At 39.0% G+C, this 20250-nt stretch overlaps 1 protein-coding gene across 4 annotated transcripts; it reads right to left on the reverse strand.

The window, feature by feature from the left end:
- Nucleotides 1–457: 457 nt before the first annotated feature.
- TBCCD1 (TBCC domain containing 1) lies at nt 458–20202 on the reverse strand. Of its 4 annotated transcripts, none has more exons than XM_055308400.1 (8): nt 20057–20202; nt 14834–15212; nt 11698–11853; nt 7868–8234; nt 5909–6095; nt 5255–5752; nt 3859–4009; nt 458–1632 (listed from the first exon to the last, which is right to left on the reverse strand). In XM_055308400.1, the coding sequence occupies exons 2-7, from the start codon at nt 15167–15169 to the stop codon at nt 3880–3882; spliced, it is 1674 nt and encodes a 557-aa protein (XP_055164375.1). In that variant the 5' UTR covers nt 15170–15212; nt 20057–20202; the 3' UTR covers nt 458–1632; nt 3859–3879. The 4 variants fall into 4 exon arrangements, with proteins under 4 accessions (XP_055164375.1, XP_055164376.1, XP_055164377.1 ...); XM_055308401.1 differs by lacking the exon at nt 20057–20202 and adding an exon at nt 17903–17947; XM_055308402.1 differs by lacking the exon at nt 20057–20202 and adding an exon at nt 17878–17896.
- Between the last annotated feature and the right edge of the window lie 48 nt (nt 20203–20250).

Consider the following 20250-nt stretch of genomic DNA (forward strand, 5'->3'; position numbering starts at 1 on the left):
AAAGTCCATCTTCCTCATGTTCACTAATAAAGCTATGCAACAAATGGGATGCCCCAAGATATATTACGGTTGATTCAGAAAATGGGAAACGTGCCTTGATAAGAAGATTATTGAGAAATTATTAAGCTATGCTTAGCTTTGAATTTGATAAACTGGAATATATCTAAGTAATATCATTAATTTCCAAGTAACCAATAGCAATTTCCAAAATACTTGTTACTCCAGTGTTTCTTTATTGAATTCTCTCTTGAATTTCATCTTAAAATAAAAATGATGAAAACCTCAATTAGAATACACATTCTAAGAGTTAATTTTTCACTTTAGAAATAAAAGATCAAGACTTTTTTGATAATAATTACTAATTCAATGACCAGTGAGCATAAGAAACAATGTTCATCACCAGATTCATTTAATAATTTAATAATTATTTAATAATTTAATAATTCTTTTTCATTTATCTTAAAGAATACAGCTTTTCCAATCAAATGTAAACTTTATTTTCATATAACATCACAGGATGACACTGGTAACTAAGAGGGAGCAGAATACATGACCCCAAAAATGTGCTACTGTAGCATGTGGGGATTTTGAGCTGAAAATGATCAAGACCTCTCAGGTTCAAGAAAAACATTTTCCCTCCCTTAACCACCTAAAATAATTCAGATATGGGGCCTGGCTCAGAAGGGGCGCCATTACCAGAGGGAATTTTTAATCTGAATGACCCAACTAACTGTATGACATGGCAAACATCTACCTGCCTCCCATCTGTTCTTCTTAACATCCTGTGAATTACCCTCTTCCTCTTTGAAGCCCTAGGACGATATTCCATTCCTTAGTTCAGGGTGGCATATATGCCAACTGCCTGACTTGTTCCTGGGACTCATGTTCTTATGAGGCACCCAAAGATATGTAATTAAAATTGTTTCCTCCTGTTAATCTGTCTTATGGCCATTTAATTAGTAGATCAAAGCCAAAAGAACCTAGAAGGATAGAGGAAAAATTCTTTCCTCCCTCATAAAACCTTTTCTAAAATTAAAAGTAAAGCTTTATCTTTTTATCAAAAGAAGAAAATTACTGTTCAGAGTTTGCTTATTGAAAAATTGGAGCAGAAAATGAAAAATAGAGATTTTACACAATTTCATTGTTTCATACTTTTAAGGACTAAAATATCTTTGTATAAAACTATTTCTGCTATATTTATACACCAACAAACTATGCTTTCATTCCAATCATTTTTTAAAAGGAACAGCAACTTCCTTTTAAATAGTTACAAAGAACTAGAAAACTCTTACTTAACTCTAGAAAGGATGATACCCTTTCATCATACAAATTGAAATGTGAAGTTTACTTGCAAATCTACACTCAATCACTTTAATAGTAACATACAATGAAACTGCCTTTATCAACTTCATTTTGGTTTTCTGATGTGCTATAAACAATACGTTTATATGACAGTCAGAAGCTCATCTAAAATCCGACCTAAGTAGTAATATATCAGCATGGAATGAAAATCAAGGAACGGTCTTAAACAGGAAGGAAAGAGCACCAATGTCTCTTAAGCAGCAAGAGCATCTTCCCAATGTATCTTCAAGATGTGTACCATCTTCTATCCATCCTCCTGTTACCAGGGCCCTGAAAATAACCAAAGAAAAATATTAATAACTGAATTTTCTACTGTCTTCATGCAAGTAATGAGGAGAAAACTTATATTTATAAAATCACATAAATCAAGGTCAGGTGAGAGTTTAGACTGACAAAATACATAACATTTAAGATTAATTGTATTCCTTTTTTCTGAGGGTCGTATCAGTTCAAAATAGAAAAAAAGACATTCATATATAGACATGAAAAAGTGACAGGCTATCAATATTAGTCTCAACTAAAATTTCACATTCTTATAGTTCCCATTTGTTTTGGATAATCTTTATCAGATTTCTGATTCTTAATCTCAGCATTTATTAAATATTATAAAATTCTTTTTTTTGTAAGAAGTAATATACACTTTAAAATGCGAACAACCTATAATGATAAAGAATAGTTTTTTACAGTTTTGGAAAACAGTTCAACATTTCCTCAACAAGTTAAACCTATAACCTTGCAATTCTACTCCTAGGTATATACCCAGAGAATTGAAAATGTAGGTCTACACCGAAACTTTTACACTAAAGTTACACAACATTATTCACAATAAAAGTGAAAACAACTGAAAAAGGGAAACAACTCCAATCTCAGATCCACTGATGAACAGATAAATTGTGGAATATCCATACAATGGAGTATCAACCAGCCATAAAAAGGAATGACATACTGACACACGCTACACTCATGACCCTAAGATCATGATGTGAAGTGAAGGAAGCCAGGCACAAAGGCCACATATTATAGGATTCCATTTATAGGAAATGTCCAGAGTTGACAAATCAGGGGACAAAGAGTAGATTGGTGGCTGTCAAAAACTGGAGAAAAGAGAAGATACTGAGAGTGGAGGAATGAGGAATGACTATGTGTATGGGGTTTGTTTTTAGGGTGACGAAAATGTTCTGGATTTGTCAATGGTGAAGGTTGCACACACTTTTATTGTCATTGAATCCTTCACTTTAAAAAAGATGAATTTCATGTTATGTGAATTCTGTATCAAAAAAAATTAAAAGTTTTCTTTAACCCTAGACATATTGTATCTTTTCAGAAGTTTTTAAGGCATATAATTAGCATATAAGTATATGTAATAATCCCTCTCCTTTTTCAAACATACAAGGCAATAATTTACCCCTCCTCTTCTGCCTTAACACCTCCAAACCCCCAGCTTCAAGATGATTCATATCAACACCTACAGATATACCTCATTCTTTTTAAAAATGCATCCTTTACCTTGGATGAACCAATGCTTTAGGCACCAGCCCTCTCCTGGGAAGCACTTGGGTTGTTTCTGGGCTACAACTATTTCAAACAATGCTGCAATGAACACATTTTTTAAACAGATCTTTACATACATGAGTGTATCTAGAAGATAAATTCCAAGAAGTAAAATTGCTAAGTCAAAGAATGTGCATTTACAATTTTCGTTTTGTCAAACTATCCTCCAAAGATTTTGCACAAATGTACACTTCTTCCAGCAGAAAATTATATGTCTTACCAGTGTTGTATACCAGCTTTTGAGTCTTGCCAATCTGATGGAAGAAAAATGGTATCTTACATTTCTTTAAGTAAAAGTATCGTTATAAGTATCTTCTGCTAACTATTGATGTCCTTTGTTTTTCTATTGGCTATTGTCTATTAGTCTTTTAAAAAGACTTCAAAATAGAAAAGTAAACTAATTTCTATTTTTTAAGAGAATATTTTACATTTGGATTAAAGAACTTCTAGTAAATTTGTCTGTATCAAGATTCTCTTGTATTGGATCTGTGACCTTCCAGAGTTTAGTATTCAAATCTTCATTTGGATTAATTCTAGTAATTTATTAATGTTTATATGTGCAATTTACAAAGATCAGTTAACTTAATGGATTTGTGTGTGGGTGATGGGAAAGATGAAAGATGTGTTAGAAAGGTGGAAATAAAACTGAAAGCTATGTATGGGGAAAGTAGTATATTTAGACAGTACAACCTGTACTAGGCAAGAAGCAAATAAGGCAAAACTTGGCTTTTATATTTGCCCATTATTCCATAGGTGGAGCCTACCGTTGGTCTTCTCACTATAAAATGCAGTAAAAGTGGGTATGTAAAGTCTGTACATGCTGGTAGGTCTGGTGGAGAAAAAGTGGCAGTGGCCAGTAACATAATATCCTGCACAGCTTGTTTGTATGCTTGTCAGCTTTTCCCAAGAAATATGTTCTAAGAGGCATATGTTATAAATACCCACCAACGTTTCCACGTAGGAGTCTTATCCTGCTGCTTGTTTGGAGCCTGCTGCAGGGGGCACAAGACTGTCCAACTGTTGGCGATGTCCCGTATTAATCAACCACTCATAAAACTTGTTCTCCACAAGTACCTGGAACTGCTTCCTTTGATCCCTAAAAATGCCATTAAGAATAAAAAAAATGTAAGAACGCTAATTCATGTTCATTTTACTCCAGGTGATTATCCCATGAACACTTTCATGGGATAGACATTATTTCTAGTTGTCCATTTGTTCCCTCCAAATAACTGCTCTGTTGAGTTCTGTACATCAGAGCACCGCCACCAAAACAGCAACAACAGAACGATTGGTCAGATACAATAGAAGTACTCTGCTCAGTCTTCAACTCCTATCCAAACGCTGCTAATTCTTCCAGGCCCAACACCAATTCTGCTTCCTCCACAGACCTTCCCTGCCTACCCACACTGATGTTTTCTGAATCTCTAGTAACCATACAGCATGTCCCTGGCTTCTAGAGTTCAGACTAGTACCCTTGAAATAAAATTTTGCAGTGAACTTAATAAACCATGACCATCTACTATCACAAGCATGGAATTTATTTTTTTTTTTTTTTTTTTTTTTTTTTTAAATTTATTTATTTATGATAGTCACACAGAGAGAGAGAGAGAGGCAGAGACACAGGCAGAGGGAGAAGCAGGCTCCATGCACCGGGAGCCCGATATGGGATTCGATCCCGAGTCTCCAGGATCGCGCCCTGAGCCAAAGGCAGGCGCCAAACCGCTGCGCCACCCAGGGATCCCACAAGCATGGAATTTAAAAACAAGATATTTTAGCACCCAAGTTTAGGAAGGATATAATTTCAGAATAAAATACAGTATTTTCAGTGGACTAAATTTAGCTTTGTTTTAAAACACCACACTTATTTTTCACATTTTACCATGGATTAGGAAAAACTTTGACAAAAACTAGCATTAGTCCATGGAGTAGTATTAGGAAGCCACTCTTGGGAGTCTGTCTGTGGTGTGTTGGAGCCAGGAATCTGTATTTCTAACAAGCCCCTTGGATCGCTAATGCAAAACTAAGGTTGAGAACCACCAATATAGTTTAGAGAAATAAATTAAAAATGAAAACCAATTCATCAAGTATTGGATCATGTGGTATATTCTATATATGACCTTTCATAAATATAAGTTGTTTATCAACTAAAGTTTCTGAAAAGAAGGAAGTCTAATTCTTGAGTATCTACTTGTTCCCAACCCCAACCAAACAGCCTGGAATACTGACCTTAACAAAAGACACGTTGTATCTTTTTTATTACTTTAGTACAGCTGTAAACATGGACAGATTAATTTGTTTTCCCACGGAGTTTTATGTGAGACCAATTCTAGAAAACACTCACTTTGTCAAACGAGCCTCCTTCACAGTTTTCTGCCAGATTTGTATCTTCTGTTCTCTTTGAGCCAGTGCTTTCTGATAGGCAGCTGGAAGACCCCCAGGTATCTCTGTTGTGTCCCCTTCCATTTCAAAGGGGATAATAAATACATAGAATTCACAAGGTGGTAAGAGTCGGAAGACACTTGTGTTGCTAGTCTCTCTGCACACAATCATCGGATTATCCCAATAGTTAGGCACCGTAGCAAGGCCAGTCCTGGCCATATGATCCTCTAGCATTGGGTAATGGGTATGAAAAGGGGCAAAAGTTACTGTCTGGTTTCCAGAGAGAATAAGTGGGCGTGTAGGCGTCAGAATGTGAAAGATGCAACCTGCTGTGGAAGAGATGGACAAACGATGGCAAACAGCGATGACTTTAATGTTGTCACAGCTATGGAGGTGAAGAGCAGTCTGTACAGGGCCCAAGACAAAGGTGCTATTCCTACATTTCTCAATTGTCACAGATCTGAAAAATGAAAAAAAAAAAATTAGGCAAATTCTGCTGAATGAGAATTAGATAAAAGAATATTTGACTACAAAATTATTCTCTGATGGCAAAAAAGGATCAATCTAGTCCAAAGAAAATATCAAAATATCAGAACACTGTAAAGACTGTGCTTACCGTAAAGGAGACAGCAAATATATAAAAGATTCGTTGCAACGATGAATCTTTACATGTGCCCCCACCAGAGTATCTGAGCTCTTGGCCAAGGTCTGCTTGTAAACCTGGCTCATTACCACCATGCGGTACATCCTAGGGGCCACATGAGTATTACAAGCAATCTTAGCTCTTTTGGTCGTCCCTTCAACTATTTGAGAAAAATATAAATAAATGAGATTGTTTCAAATCAAAGACACACAATCAACCATATGAGGTTACATATGTCTACATGTCTACATATCTACAATTAGATACATGTAAGATTTGGAAAAATTTTAGATCTAGGCATGGGGTGAAGAGGTGTTTGCTATACCGTTCTCTGTATTTTTCTGTATGTTTGTAATATTTCATAATTGTCTGTCATAAAAGTTTTTTAAGGTCTAAGTTCATTCAAGGTTGTGGCTAAGGTCATATGGCTAGTGACAGAGCTGGCCCAATTCAAATAACTCAAATATCTTCTGCAAGTTTCCTTAATTTATCATCCCAATCCTTAATCTTTTGATATTGCCATAATACCAATTTCATAACCCTCTTAAGCTACTTACCACATCATTCCATGAATTCTATTTGGATTCATGTCTTTAATCCCTACATCATTAGTAAATGAGAGCACATCTTCCTTTCACACACAGTACCTTGCACAAACTGATACTCAAAAAATCTGTGAAGACCCTCCTAGTACAGTCTCACCATTATGATTGGCTTCTTAGTTAGACTATACTTCTCTGAAAGCTATCAGGACACGCTTGTAAAAAATACTAGCCAAATATGAGGTCACATAAGTATGCTATTACATTTTTTTGAAAAAACAATTTTTATTGCTTCCTTTTATAAAATAAGTAATATATGGCTATTGTAGAAAATGTTTAAATACTAGTGCTAAAAGAAGGTACAAATTATTTGTGATCCTATTATCCACTTGTGCTAATATTTCAGTATAATCCTAAGAGGTTAGATAGCCTCTTTTTCCAACTAGTGACTACTGTAACAACATTTAAAAACTTACTGGAGCCTATATTCTTTTATCACCATCAAGAATTATGTAGTATGTCCTACATATTTATGGGACCCTTAGATATCCGGAAGTCTGTGACCTCATCCTAGAGCAATAGCTTGGCTGAATATAGAATTCTTGGATCACAATCTTTTTGCTTGAGATTCTATAGACATTGCTCAATCATCTGATTCAAACTGATTCGAAAATGGGATACAAAACTGATTTAATTACATGGAAACTGTTTTTTCTTTTACCTTGAAATTCAGAGATTGTGGAAGTATATTCTAGGTCTCTCTCTCTCTCTTTTTTTTTCCCCCATTAATTTTACCTGGCATTTGCCTCACCTACTTCTCTTTAAACTTATACCTGGGCCCCAGAAGTCATTCAGCACCCGAACCTATCCTGTTAGCCATTGCTGGACTGTCAGTAAAAAGTATCTCATGCAATCAAAGACAAATTTTCTCTCCTGTAACTTGAAATTTCCAATTTAGAAAAATCTAATTTGCTTGTATCTGTGTACCTAAAAAGGACCCCATTTTTACATCAATTCTCTGAGGTTGTAACTGGGGAATGGCCAAATTTGGCTGTGGTACAGAGAAAACAGGAAAGCCTCAAACAAATGAGCATGTGAGAGGGCGAGGGAGAAAGAAAGGAGAAAAACAGAGCAAAGAGAGAACTGGCTGAAGCTGGAGTTCCATTAACTGTGACCAAAATGACCCAGACTCTTAAATCAACTCTCTCAGACTATTGCTGCCTTGAGGGAAATAGTCATAGACAAAAGAGAGCTGTTGCCTTTTTCTCTTTAAGTAGCAATATTTTTTAGGTCTTCTACAGAAGCTGTGTGATTATTAACACACCAGAAAACACTAGGTTCCTTAACTTGTCATGCAATTTAATACAGATTAAAATACTGAAAAAAATACCTTGGTGAGCCCAAGCCAATTTCTTTCCAGACTTAAGGCAAGCAGATGTACCAAATGGATTCCCAGTCAAACAGGCTCTCAACCAGGCTTCTAGCTTGTAGAAAGAAAAGGTCTTCGAGATCCTTGAGAAGCCACTTTCTGCATGTAGTGGTTGCCACAGTGCGAGTTCATGAAGTGGATATATCTTCCTGGCTCTACTCACTGTACCTTCAATAAGAAAGCTGAGAGCCACGACAGCTTCTCGAGAGACTAGGCTGCTGTGTGTCGAATGAAATGATGCAGTGAGTTGTTCTGGATCTAAAAGTAGCTCAAGGAGATCTGATAGATGATCACAGACAAATGCTTGGTGACTGTAATCATTCCAGTTCTAAAAAATACCAAAATAAAGCACTCTTAACAGAATAGATTTTACAAGACCTGAACGTTTTGTATTTTAATTACTTTGTATTTCCAGTTTGTCTCCTCTCCTAAAAAAGCATTTAAGGCAACAATATAAACCTTACAAAGATTTTTTAATACACGGTGATAGGTATAAACAGATTCTCTCCTTTCTTAACTAATTCAGAAGTAATACTATAGCTAACCCTTCGTGTGTGCCAACATGAAGTGTTACACAAACCTTAACATATTTAATCCTAGCAACCATCTTGTAATGGATGCCATTAACATGCCAATTTTACAAATGAGGAAATGGATATACAGGAAGGTTAAGAAACTTACCCAAGGTCACACAGCTAGTAAATACTCTAAGTCTTGATCTAACATAAAAATAGCTACCTTGGAAAAAGAAATAGCTACCTTGGGACATTCATTTGATGAAGCATTGGGTTTCTTTATTTACCTTCTCATGTTACAGGAGGAGTTTCAAATTCCACCAGATGTAACAATGCAACTGATCTTACAGTAGTTAGATTTAAGAGAAGTTATCACTTTTGGAATAAGCTTTGAGTTGGCAGATGTCTCAATGATTTGGCTCATTCATTTAACAGAGACTTCTTGAATATCTCTTATGTGGTATGAGCAGTGTTAAGTGACGAAATATGCAAACTGAATAGGACATAGTTCTTGTCCTCAAAGGACTCAGGGCCTATGTAGTGAAAAGACAATATAAGCAACTATTACACAGGGGATAAGAACTATAGCAGAGATCTGTAAAGACATGCTATGAGCCTCAGAGGAATAAGGAACCCCTCTTGGGGGAAAAAAAAGTGCTATTTGTACAGATTCTTGATTAATGTTGGTAGTTATGCAAACAGACAAGGAAAAAAGGCATTCTCAGCCTGCAGAATAGCATATGCAAAAATTAATAGCAGTAAAATTACCTGCTGTGTCCAGAAAAATGGAAGTTCTGGGTGAGTTTTAGGAAGAATGCTGGGAAGTGTCAGGTAAAGTAAAAATGGTAGGCAGGGACCAATCATGAAAGGCCTGTATGAAACACTAAAGCATCTGGGCTTTATTTTGTGTGCCAGGGACTTCAAAACTATTTTCTGAATAGCAATACCATTTTTCTTTTTAATAAACTCTCATTTGGATACCAGAGAATATGTCAAAGCAGAGCTGTCGCTCTTCATCTCAGTTACTGCATCCCCCTCACCCACAGTCAGCCTGAGGTGGCTCCATGGAACAGAAGATGAAAACAGTGACAATGATAATCAATGATGGGAGTTTTGACAGGAAACAGACATAATACTTCTGTATTTAGAAAGTTCAGCATAGTAGGTGGAGTGTAGACTTAAAGCTGAGTGACCAGGTATATCTAATTATAGAAATAAAGGCCCCCCTAACATGTCATTATGGCCTATAAAATATTCCTATGAAAGGAAGAAAAGAGGTAGGCTTTTATTTATTTTTATAGATTTTTTTTTAATTAATCTCTACCCCCAATGTGGAGCTTGAACTCACAATCCTGAGATCAAGAGCTGCATGTTCCACTAACTGGGCCAGGTACCCAAAAAGGGACAGACTTTTAAATTAGAATTCTTTTGGAAGGGGGCACCTGGATGGCTCAGTGGTTGAGCATCTGCCTTTGACTCAGGTCCTGGGATCGAGTCCCGTATGGGGCTCCCCACAGCGAGCCTGCTTCTCCCTCTGCCTATGTCTCTGCCTCTCTCTCTCTCTCTCTCTCTCATGAATAAATAAATAAAATCTTAAAAACAAAAATTGTTTTGGAGGCAGAGTAAGTAAGACTTTGATGAAGTACACGGGCCTCATCAGAACTGGAACCGGAAGGCCATCTTGAGCCTGGTTCTCTCTCAGAGGCCAGTGTCTCTACCCATCTGTTCCATTCTATTCTTTTTCTCTGATTACCTCAGAGTTTCGAATCCTTATAAGTCCAGGTCACTCATGAACATGGTGGCTATTCTGGTACCACTGCCACGTAAGCTGCCAGCTCAAGCACCCATCACAAACTGGTAATTTCTTCAGGTCCTGGGGACACTGATTGGGCCAGGTCATCAATTCGAATCAGACCAATTTCAAATACATACCTATGAATGGGTTACTCTAGTCAAGTGTCCATCTCTGGTCTAATCAGTTGTTGGGAGAGGTCATGCTATATATAGCACAAACTAAGAGTCACCATTAACTGATGTTTACTATGCAACAAGCCTTATGATAATGAACTACTGAATTCTCACAGCCATGCAGAAATAGGCATTATCATTCCCATTTACAAAAGAGAAGCCAAGGCTGAGAAAAATTAACCAATGTGCCTAAAATTATGTGACATTAAGTGGCAGAGTTAATGTGAATGCTGACTACCTTAGTTCAAAACACCATCTCTATACAGTACCCATTCAACAGGAAACAATGTGTGGAAATAACAGACAATGATTGGCCTTTTCAATACATCTGGACTTGGACATTCTGAATCTAAGGTATAGCTAGGGCATCTACATGAGGAGGGAAATCCAGGATGGAGACACACTCAGGAGTCACTGAGATATATAAAATCACAGGAAGAAAAGAATTATGTTTAAAGACTATGTCTAGTGAAAAGACAAAATTGCCCCAAGTAGAATCCTGGGGGAAGAGTGGCCTGTAGGGGCCAGTGGAGAGGCTCATGAAGAAGAGTGAAAAAGAAGAATAAGCAGTACGACCAGGAAGGAATTGTATCATGGAATGTAAGGGTGGACAGATTTACTTGAAAAAGGAGATTATAAAAGTACCAACTATCAGAGACACTTTTGTGGTGGTTTTTGTTGCCTCACAACATTTTTAAAGAACCTGCACATGGCAGTAATACTGAGATCCATGTTTTACTTAAAGATTTTTTAGAATATTTTTACCTAAACAGGTAAGAACATTTCAGCCTTCTTTACAAAACCAGAAAGAAGAAATAACACAATCTCTAAAACTCATGTGAGGCAGTTAAGTTGAACTTCTTGATTGTCACATGACATAAGCGTGCTGAACTTAACTATACTGAAGCACATCACTTAAACATGAAAAGATATTTTTATAGAAATTTTTTCAGTAGATTTCAACTGACTTTACAAACACTACATCTTCTTATTTACTCCTAGTCAAATAAGTAGATTCAAATTCATTAACATTTGCAATAATAAGAATGCTAATGAGAACAGTGCATAATCTGCCCCCAAATCATGTGATTTTTGTGTCACTGAAGGAATGGAAATTACTTCTCTATTTAGACTAAGACTGCAAATATTTATTTTGTTTTATAAGGAAAAGAAACAAAATTGCAAAACAAAACACACCAGCAAATGACTGGCTTATATAAGTAATCCCAACACAATTTTTAATGAAGGCAAATCATCTCCCTCATACATTGTTCCTTTCAAAGAAGGAGACCAAAATTTTAATACTACCTTAGGATGACCACTGGATTTTTCAGTCAAGTCAGGAGACTGAGGTCTATTTCTGGGACTAGGCCACTCTTCTCCAATCAAAGATGTCCTCAGGGAGACCTTATTTAACTGCTGTATGTATAAGAAGAGCAGAAATTGTAGGGTGTCCACTGAAAGCTGTCCAAAAAGAAAAGAGATGATGAACACATGTCCTTAACCACACAAAAGTCCCTAGTCTATAACTAATTAGATACAGTAAAATAAATTCACAACAGTTTGCCAATCCTAAAAAGAAAAATGTAGAAACTTGCTAGCCTTTGATATGTATGTCTCTGATGTCCAGATATGGGAGTTTCTAGAACTAATGAAACTGGAGTCACTTACCTTCTCAGAAAGCTAGGTAGCATCTATGGCCATAGACATTCTCTCCCCAAAATCTATGAAGAGGAGAGGATGAAGTACATACTTTTTAAAAGCACATTATTTCAGAAGTTTAAAATTGCAGTTAAAAAAAAAAAAGACAAACTTTAGTCACTTGAATAAATAAATAGATCAAAGATAGGAAGAAGGAGATCTCACCAAAATACGGAGGTTACTCTAACCTAAGTGACTTATCAACAAAGTTTAGGGTATCAATACAAATCAGGAACTGAATGTAATTTTTTGGTGTATGTGCATCTTGTGGGGGAAAAGGACTCAGATTTTTATCAAGTTCTTAAAAGAGTGTTTGATTTAAAAAAATACTATCGTTCTGATAGATGGTTAGAAGTCATTTCTTATTTAAAGGAGGATATGGTTTGAAGCTCAGGATTTGAAGCTCAGGATTATCCTCACATATTCATTCCCATACACATACAGGAGACACAAAAATGTAATAACATCTCCTACAGCTGTATTTTAGCCAACCTGGCTAAAAATGGCTGTATCTAAGGAACTTTAAAAGTACAGATCTTCAGGACTATCTAGAACTACTTAATTAATCAGAACCCTATGATTCTACATATTTTTTTTAAATGCTTGCCTTTTTCATTAAACTTGAGATAGCTGTAGGTTCACATGCAGTTATAAGAACTAATAGAGAGATCCCCTGTCCACTGTATCCAGTTTCCCATCTTACAAAGTTATTAATACAGTAGCACAACCAGGGTGCTGACATTGATGCAGTCAAGTTAACAGAACATTTCCATCAACACAAGAATCTCTCATGTTGTCCTTTGATAGCCACACCTACTTCCCACTTCCCTCCCACCCTCACCCCTTCCTTAAACCTCTGACAATCACTCATCTGTTCTCTATCTCTACAATTTTGTCATTTCAAGGATGTTATATAAGTGTTATCATACAGTATAATAACCTTCGGGAATTGGCTTTTTTAACTCAGCAAAATTCCTTGATTTTATACATACTTCCATTTAACAATTATGTGGTATATTATCGTTATTCATATACCACCTTCTTCACGAGACTGTAAGATTCTCATCTTTTTCATTTTTTTAGTCCTAGTACCTAGCATAGAATCTAGCACATAACAAGCAGTCAAAAAATCTGGAGCTTCTTGAAGGTTTTATTAATCTCTATATCCAGTATACACTACGGTACCTCACACATAGTAGGCACTCAGTATTTAATTAATGAATAATTATAATGTCTTTCCTTTCTTGTTAAACTTTTCAATTTCCAAACCTTGTTTAGATATTACCCCGTGTGGCAGAGAATGGCTAGATACTAACTAAATACCTTTTCTTTTCTTCCTGGGCACACATTTAGATGGCATTCGTCGGCCTCCCTTGAAGTTAGACATGGTATACAACTGGGTTACAGTCAATGGAATGTGGGTGGATTAACATATGCCACTTTCGAGTCTCCCAAAAACAGTCCACAAAAAAAAAAAAAAAAAAAAAAAAAAAAAAAACGGAAGTGAAGGACTCTGAGGCCCTAGTGGGTATGGCTGGGACAAATTGTATGATACCTGTAATCATTCACTTCCACATCCTCTAGGAGGCTTATACAGCTGACCCATGGTCATGGGATTTCCCCACATCCTGAGGTAGTTTACTTCCCCACCTACCTGATTTTAGACAAGGACATAGAACAAAGCTTTAGCCAATGGAATGAAACTAGTTATAGTTTATGTCCCATCAGAACAAAAGTTTTAAGGGGCATCATGAGTTTTCTCCTGCTCTGCTGCTCTTCTCTTCTGTCATAGAATAGGCATGACCTATACAGAATACGTTTCTTCAGCCTGGCTCCCAAAATGAGTAGACACATAGAGCCAAGCCATAACCTTTAGCCCTAGCTAAAGTGTAGCCTGCACGTAAAATAAGCAAGAAATACACCTTTGTTACTGTGAGCCACTGCAATTTCATTTTTGTTTGTTTTTAACTGCAGCAAAGCTAATAATAAAATTATGGTTCCAGAAGACAGAAGATGACTAGATCCCTGAGTCGTTGCTTGGACAACAGCAGCCTAGAGAATCATGCTACCAGATGCCTTGTGTTATACTGCTGCATGAATGTGAAATAAACTGTTACTGTGTTAAGCCACTGAAATGCCAAGATTGCCTGTTACTGTAATGAGCCTCCTCTGATTAATATACTTTCTCTGTGAAGTCTTTCCTGATGTCTCACCTTTCTGGTGAGAACTAACCATTCTCTTCCCTATTCTATTTCTGTACTTTATGCATACTTTTACTATTATACATTCCACATTATCAAATAGCACTCTTTTACACACTAACTTTCCCTACTAGTCTATGAACTCCATGAAGGTAGGGATGCTGCTGCAATCATCTTTGAATCCCAGCACATAGCACATGCTCACTTAAAAATAGTCACGTTCCCAGACTGTAACGTATCAATGGTTCATAACTACTGACTTACCTTAAAATATTTTTAAAGTCAACGAAAGTATTTTCTCTTTCAGTTATAGGGTTCTTGTAACTTTGTGGCTTTGGAAGGAATGAATGAATAGGGATTGCTAAAAGGAGGGCTAACTCATTAAAAACTGCCCACCTGGAACAGTTAAAAAAAAAAATGGCATGTCGGGATCACAACACTCCTTAACCTAAAACCACACACTGCAGAGCTAGTACAAAAATGAAAGATAGTGTATTTCTCAAAATAATTATACACACATACACATACATCTAAATCCATACCTGATTTCTTTGCTTTTCAACTTCATCCTCTGACATGCAGTTGGACAGGATCTCAGACCATTCCAGGCGCTCCTCTGGTGTCTTCACTGCAAGACTATCAAATATTTCAAAGTAAAGCCACGCCAGATCCTTAGCCAACTGCAGCTTCCCACATGCAATGTGCCTCCACGTAGACCAGTACAGGCGTGGGTAAGCCCCTTCCATGGCCCGGGTTCGCACATAGGTGGATATCTTCCTGAGATAGTGAAGACTGAACTTGGATGGAGGGGGGACCTGCAAGGCACCCACTATAAAGGGTTCTGCTTTCACCCAGAGGAGAACTCCGGACTGATCCATATTATCTCGAAGGACATCTGTGTGAAAAGGCTTCTTGGCATACCTAGGAAACAAAGGTTTTTTCACAAACTGATTTGAAACGAAACTCACTTATACATTTTCTTTTTGCTGTTGTTGTTTCCACTTATACATTTTCTTTAAGGTGACCCCCTCCCTTAACTGTTTTAAGATGTACTATGTCAGTTTTTAAAAGCAGATCTAGTTTATTAATCAAGAGCAGAATAAATTTTTGGTCAGATCTCACTATAATCGATTTGAACAAGAAATTTTGAAAAGAACTTATTTTGTGATAAAACAAAATTATCTTACATGAATTGTTTGAAGTGGTTGTTTTAGGAAGAGTGTATAAGTGCATGAAGTATGAGTTGGAATCCTGCTCAGGAAATAAAGAAGAAATGGGAGAGCCGTCTCTTCAGAAGAAATCTTTGCCTACCCTGAGGGACAATGCTAGTCAAAATAAAGGGAATACAATTTCAGGGTCAAATCACTTACACATAGTGGATGGTGGGCTAAAGATCTGGATGTATGAACTGTATGAAGCATTAACATATGTGGCAGACAAATGCTCACATAAGCATGGGCTGCAAAAATCCGTCACCTTTATTCTCTGTAACCGTGAACCTGCTCTGGCATATTCTTTGTGCTTAGTTCAGGTGCAATGCTTTCAGATTTTGTTTGTTGTTTCTTTGTTATAAGAATACATAATTTTTATGGAATGTTCATATCTAAAAATAGAGGGGGAAGAAATCATCTACTGTCCCACCATCAAAGGGAAACTAGTCAATATTGTATTGTACTTCATATCTTTTTCTACAGATTGGATGTTAGTTTTTGAATTTTCAAACTTGTGATAATAGCATATATATAATTCTGTTATTTTAAAAGCTTCATAGCACTCTAAATAAAGGTACCCCAGTTTACTCATCCGTTCTCCTATTTTTGGACAGTAAGTAGGTTTAATACTTTTTACAAAAACAAGATAGGCAAAATACTGCTCATTGTTGAAGTAGGGTGATGAGCACATGGCGGTTTATTTACCTATTCTACTTTTGTATAGGTTAAAATTTTCCACTGTGGAAAATTTAAAGGTAGGTGAAGGATAAAGGGGATTTAGAGGTATAACATTCCAGTTATAAAATAAGTAAGTCACAGGGAAGAAAAGTATAGCATAGGGAATGTAGTCAGTAATACTGTAATAACTTTGTAGGCTAACAGATGGCAGCTACATTTATTGCGTATTTTCTTTGTTTTGTTTTACTAGGCTCCACACCCAGTGTGGAGTCCAACGCGGGGCTTGCACTCTCAACTGAGATCAAGACCTGAGCTGAGACTGAGTTGGAGGCTTAACCTACTGAGCTATCCAGGCACCCCAGTGGTATTTATTTAACTGCCGAATCACTATGTTGTACGAGTGAAACTAATATAATGTATATCAACTATACTTCAATTAAAATAAAATTCAAAGCTTAAATGTCTCATAATTACACAAAATGCTATAATCACCATCTTTCTGCATATTTTCTGTGCTATGATTATTTCCAAGAAAATTTTCAGATGTGCATTGGTGAAATGAAGTAAATGACAATTCTAAAGCTCCTGACATGTATTTCCATTGCTTTCCAAGAGGACTGTGTCAAACTGTACCATCATTTGACCAAGGTACCATTGAGTACCACTTGACCACTGAGCACTCCTCAGCATTAAGTAACATCACTTTAAAATCTTCCTTATGTGACTGGTGGAAAATATTTTATTGCTATTACTATGTTTTGCATTTGATTCCAAAAAGTCATACTTCTTTGGGGGATTATCTGATAGATAGATAGATAGATAGATAGATAGATAGATAGATAGATAAATAAATGGCACCAACTGAATGCTTACTATGTTCCAGGAAGCATGCTAAACATTTTTTGTTCTTCACTTCCTTTCGTCCTCTCAAACACCTGGAAATAATGACTGTCCCCATTTTCAGATGAGCACACTGAGGCTTGGAGAAGTTGAAGTCACAGACTTAAATTGGCACCGCCCTGGATTAGATAGAATTCAAGTCTGTCCAGCCTGGACAACTGTTACCAAGGTACCTTAGGAACCCAAGTTTCGGGAGAATCTCTGAAAAATGGGAGTGGATCCATAAGAGGATCACCAGAACGGGTGGCCTTAGATGTGAGGCCACAGAAGAGCCAGGTAGAGGAACGTGTGAGCATGAACCCCAAGAAGGGTGTCAGAGGGTAAAGGGCGGCTGCCTCGGTGCACGGGAAGGGCTCAGCGTTGCTCTAGGAAGGGAGGGAAGGGAGATGAAAGTGACGTGGGAAGATCTTAGCTTGCCCCAAGATGCAAAGAGGCTGCTCTGTGAGATCCTGAATTCCTGCCCTGGAGTGTGCAACCGAAACCCTGACCCTGGGGGAGGAGCTCCGAGGCTCGGGGTGCAATTCCGTGACCGAACCAGGGCTCTCTCCCTCTCTGAAGCAGCCGCTGGGAGCGCTCGCGGCGGGGTTTTTGGGGCGGGGAGGTGGGCGTGAGACCCAGGCGTCCTGCGGGGCCGCCGCCACCTCCACCTCCACCTCCGCCGCTGTCCGTGTCCGAGTCCGGGCCGCACGAGCCCCCCGGCCGGACTCTGACAACTGGGAGGCCCCAGCCGGCAGGCTCCGTGGCGGACCCGACACCTGGCGACCCAAAGCGCAGCCTCCCCGGCCCGCCCTCCCTACCTGGCGCCGGCCGGCGCGCGGTTACCTGCGAAGGCAGGGCCCCTCCGCCGCACCCTGCGCGCGCCGCCGCGCCCCGCTCGCCCCGCCCCTCGCCGGCGCCGCACCCACTGCGCAGGCGCCAGGCCCCGCACCACCGAGAACCGCAGGCCGACGTTGCTAGAGCGGCCGGCCGCTGCTCCCGCGGGCTTGGGAAATTCCGCGCCGAGGTGCTGGGGTCTGGAGCCCGACCCGGCTGCTCTCTGGTCGGCGCCTTCCACCTCAGGAAAGCAGGCAGTTTTCTATTGCTCTGTGCAGCTACGGTCAGCCAACAGCTGCTGGTAAGGTCAGCACGCTTTGATCAGTAGTAATGACAATGACAGTTCGCCGTGTTTACCACGGGCCGGCCCTGGGTAAAGCACATTTACGTGTTATCATCGCAGTCTCTCCAAGAAAGAGCCCTATAAAGCGAAGTGCATTTGCTGTACCGACAAGTAACCTAAGGCATAGAGAGGTGAAAGGAACACAGCCCTCAGGTCACAGCAGCCGCCGAGAAAGCCAGGTAGCCTAAAGCCAGAGCCCCCAGGGTTATTAGCTCCTTAACAAAAGAACCTGCAGGTAAATTGTTAGCTTTCCCGCCACGTTACCGCTTTCAGGAGCTTCTTGGGATGCCCCCCCCCCCCCCCCCGCAGAAGACACCACGCGTTCCTCGAAGCCTCCATTTAATGATTTTTGGCCATTTCCTGATTTCTTAGTTCGTTTATGGCCTCCACAGGTGTGGGAGTTAACAAAAATAAGTAAGACCGTAAAATGCAATTTAGTTTCTCTTCTAGGTGCCCTCTCTCGTCTGGTAGGCATCTTCCTGAAAGCAGTACCCTTGTCTTCCGCTTACCTCTCTGTAAGAGCCGAGAGTAGATAAGGGCTTTGGATTAAACAGATCCTGGTGAGAATTCAAGCTGCGCCACTAAATAGTTCAGTGACCTTGAGCAGGTTCTGTTACCTCTCTATGCCTTTGTTTTTTGCAAGAGCAATTATCACTGAGCACAGCTGTGTGTCTGGCACAGTGCTAGGCACCAGGATCACAGCAGTGAACAAAATAGGTAAGATCCTTGCTTTCGTAAGTGCATATTTTAATAGGGAGAATAGACAATACATATTAAGAGGGAAAGGGACAATTTCATATTAATAAGTGCTATAAATTTGGGGGGAGGGGGGAGGGCCAATGCTGAATTTGATCTGAGGACTCAAGAATAAAAAGCCAGCATAGTTAGATCACGGTCGAAACAACTTTTATTCTGTGGTAGGCTCCGTTCTAAGATGCTGTTCTATTCAGGTATGACCAGACAGTCTAGACCCCTGCTCTCTTGAAACTGAGGTACAGTCCTGTGAGTGTGGGGTGTAAGAATAAGGGACTCAGCAGGAGCTATTTTCGATTGGCCGGTCAGGGAGGTCTTCTCTGAAGTAGTGACATTTCAACTGATCTGAGTGTAAAAAGCAGTCACCCAAGTTAGAAACTAGGGGAAGAGTGCTTCAGGCAAAGAGAACAGCAAGAATAGAGGCCTTAGGGGGGAATGAATTTTGTGTATTCATAAAAAGAAAAAACCAGGTTTGCTGGAACATTCCAAGGAGTATATACTAGGTGAGGGCACAGATCCTATCAGGCTTTAACTTTTTTTTCCCAGCTTTATGAAAGCACACAGAGTTTTATAAGCTATCATAAAGAGCTGGGGTTTTAAGTGCAATGACAAGCTATTCGAGGCTTTTGAGTAGGGGAATGACATGGTCTGACACGTTTGCAAAAAATCATGCGGTTGGGGGTCAGGAGTGAACAAGAGAGTGTAAAATATTAAGAGTGGAGGCAGGGAGACCACGTAGGAAGGCTTGCCAGGGGAGAGATGACGTAACCTGGCCTAGAGAGGTAGTGGAGATGTACAGCCGCGGACAGATTGAGGATATAGTTTAAAAGCAAAGATCTGGATAGAGGATATAGGGGCGGAATCAAGGAAGATACCTAGAATTCTGTCATGAACAAGTAGGTGGGGGGAATCAAAGAGTTCTCCTACACTGCGTGCCTGCTGTGCTAGACAGTTTACAGCTTTTCTCCCATTAAATTTCACAACACTGCCAGTAAAATGTTTTGCCCTCGGGTTTGTAAATGAAGCTTAGGCTTGACGGGGGCAAGGGAAGGACGATGTTCTCTCACCGCTAAGAAGTGATGGAAGCTGAATCCGAATCTAAGTCTGTCTGCCCCCACGGCCTCTTCGTGAAAACCGAGGCAATTTTCTTCGGGGCTTGTTCCAAGAGGGTAAAGTAAGATCTCTTAAGCCGTGCGTCCGCCCCACGGTTGGCGCTGAGTAGTTGTCCCCGCCCATTTCTCCGGTGACCCTTTGCTCCCGC

This window comes from Nyctereutes procyonoides, unplaced genomic scaffold, assembly GCF_905146905.1.
Source record: "Nyctereutes procyonoides isolate TBG_1078 unplaced genomic scaffold, NYPRO_anot_genome, whole genome shotgun sequence".
NCBI lineage: Eukaryota > Metazoa > Chordata > Mammalia > Carnivora > Canidae > Nyctereutes > Nyctereutes procyonoides.

Coding starts and splice junctions, on each gene's coding strand:
- TBCCD1 (XM_055308400.1), bottom strand. CDS start 15,169: ATGGATCAGTCCGGAGTTCTCCTCTGGGTGAAAGCAGAACCCTTTATA. Junction 11,854..14,833: donor TTGAAAAGCAAAGAAATCAG/GTATGGATTTAG, acceptor CTTTTTGGACAG/CTTTCAGTGGACACCCTACA. Junction 4,010..5,254: donor AAGGAGGCTCGTTTGACAAA/GTGAGTGTTTTC, acceptor TGGCATTTTTAG/GGATCAAAGGAAGCAGTTCC.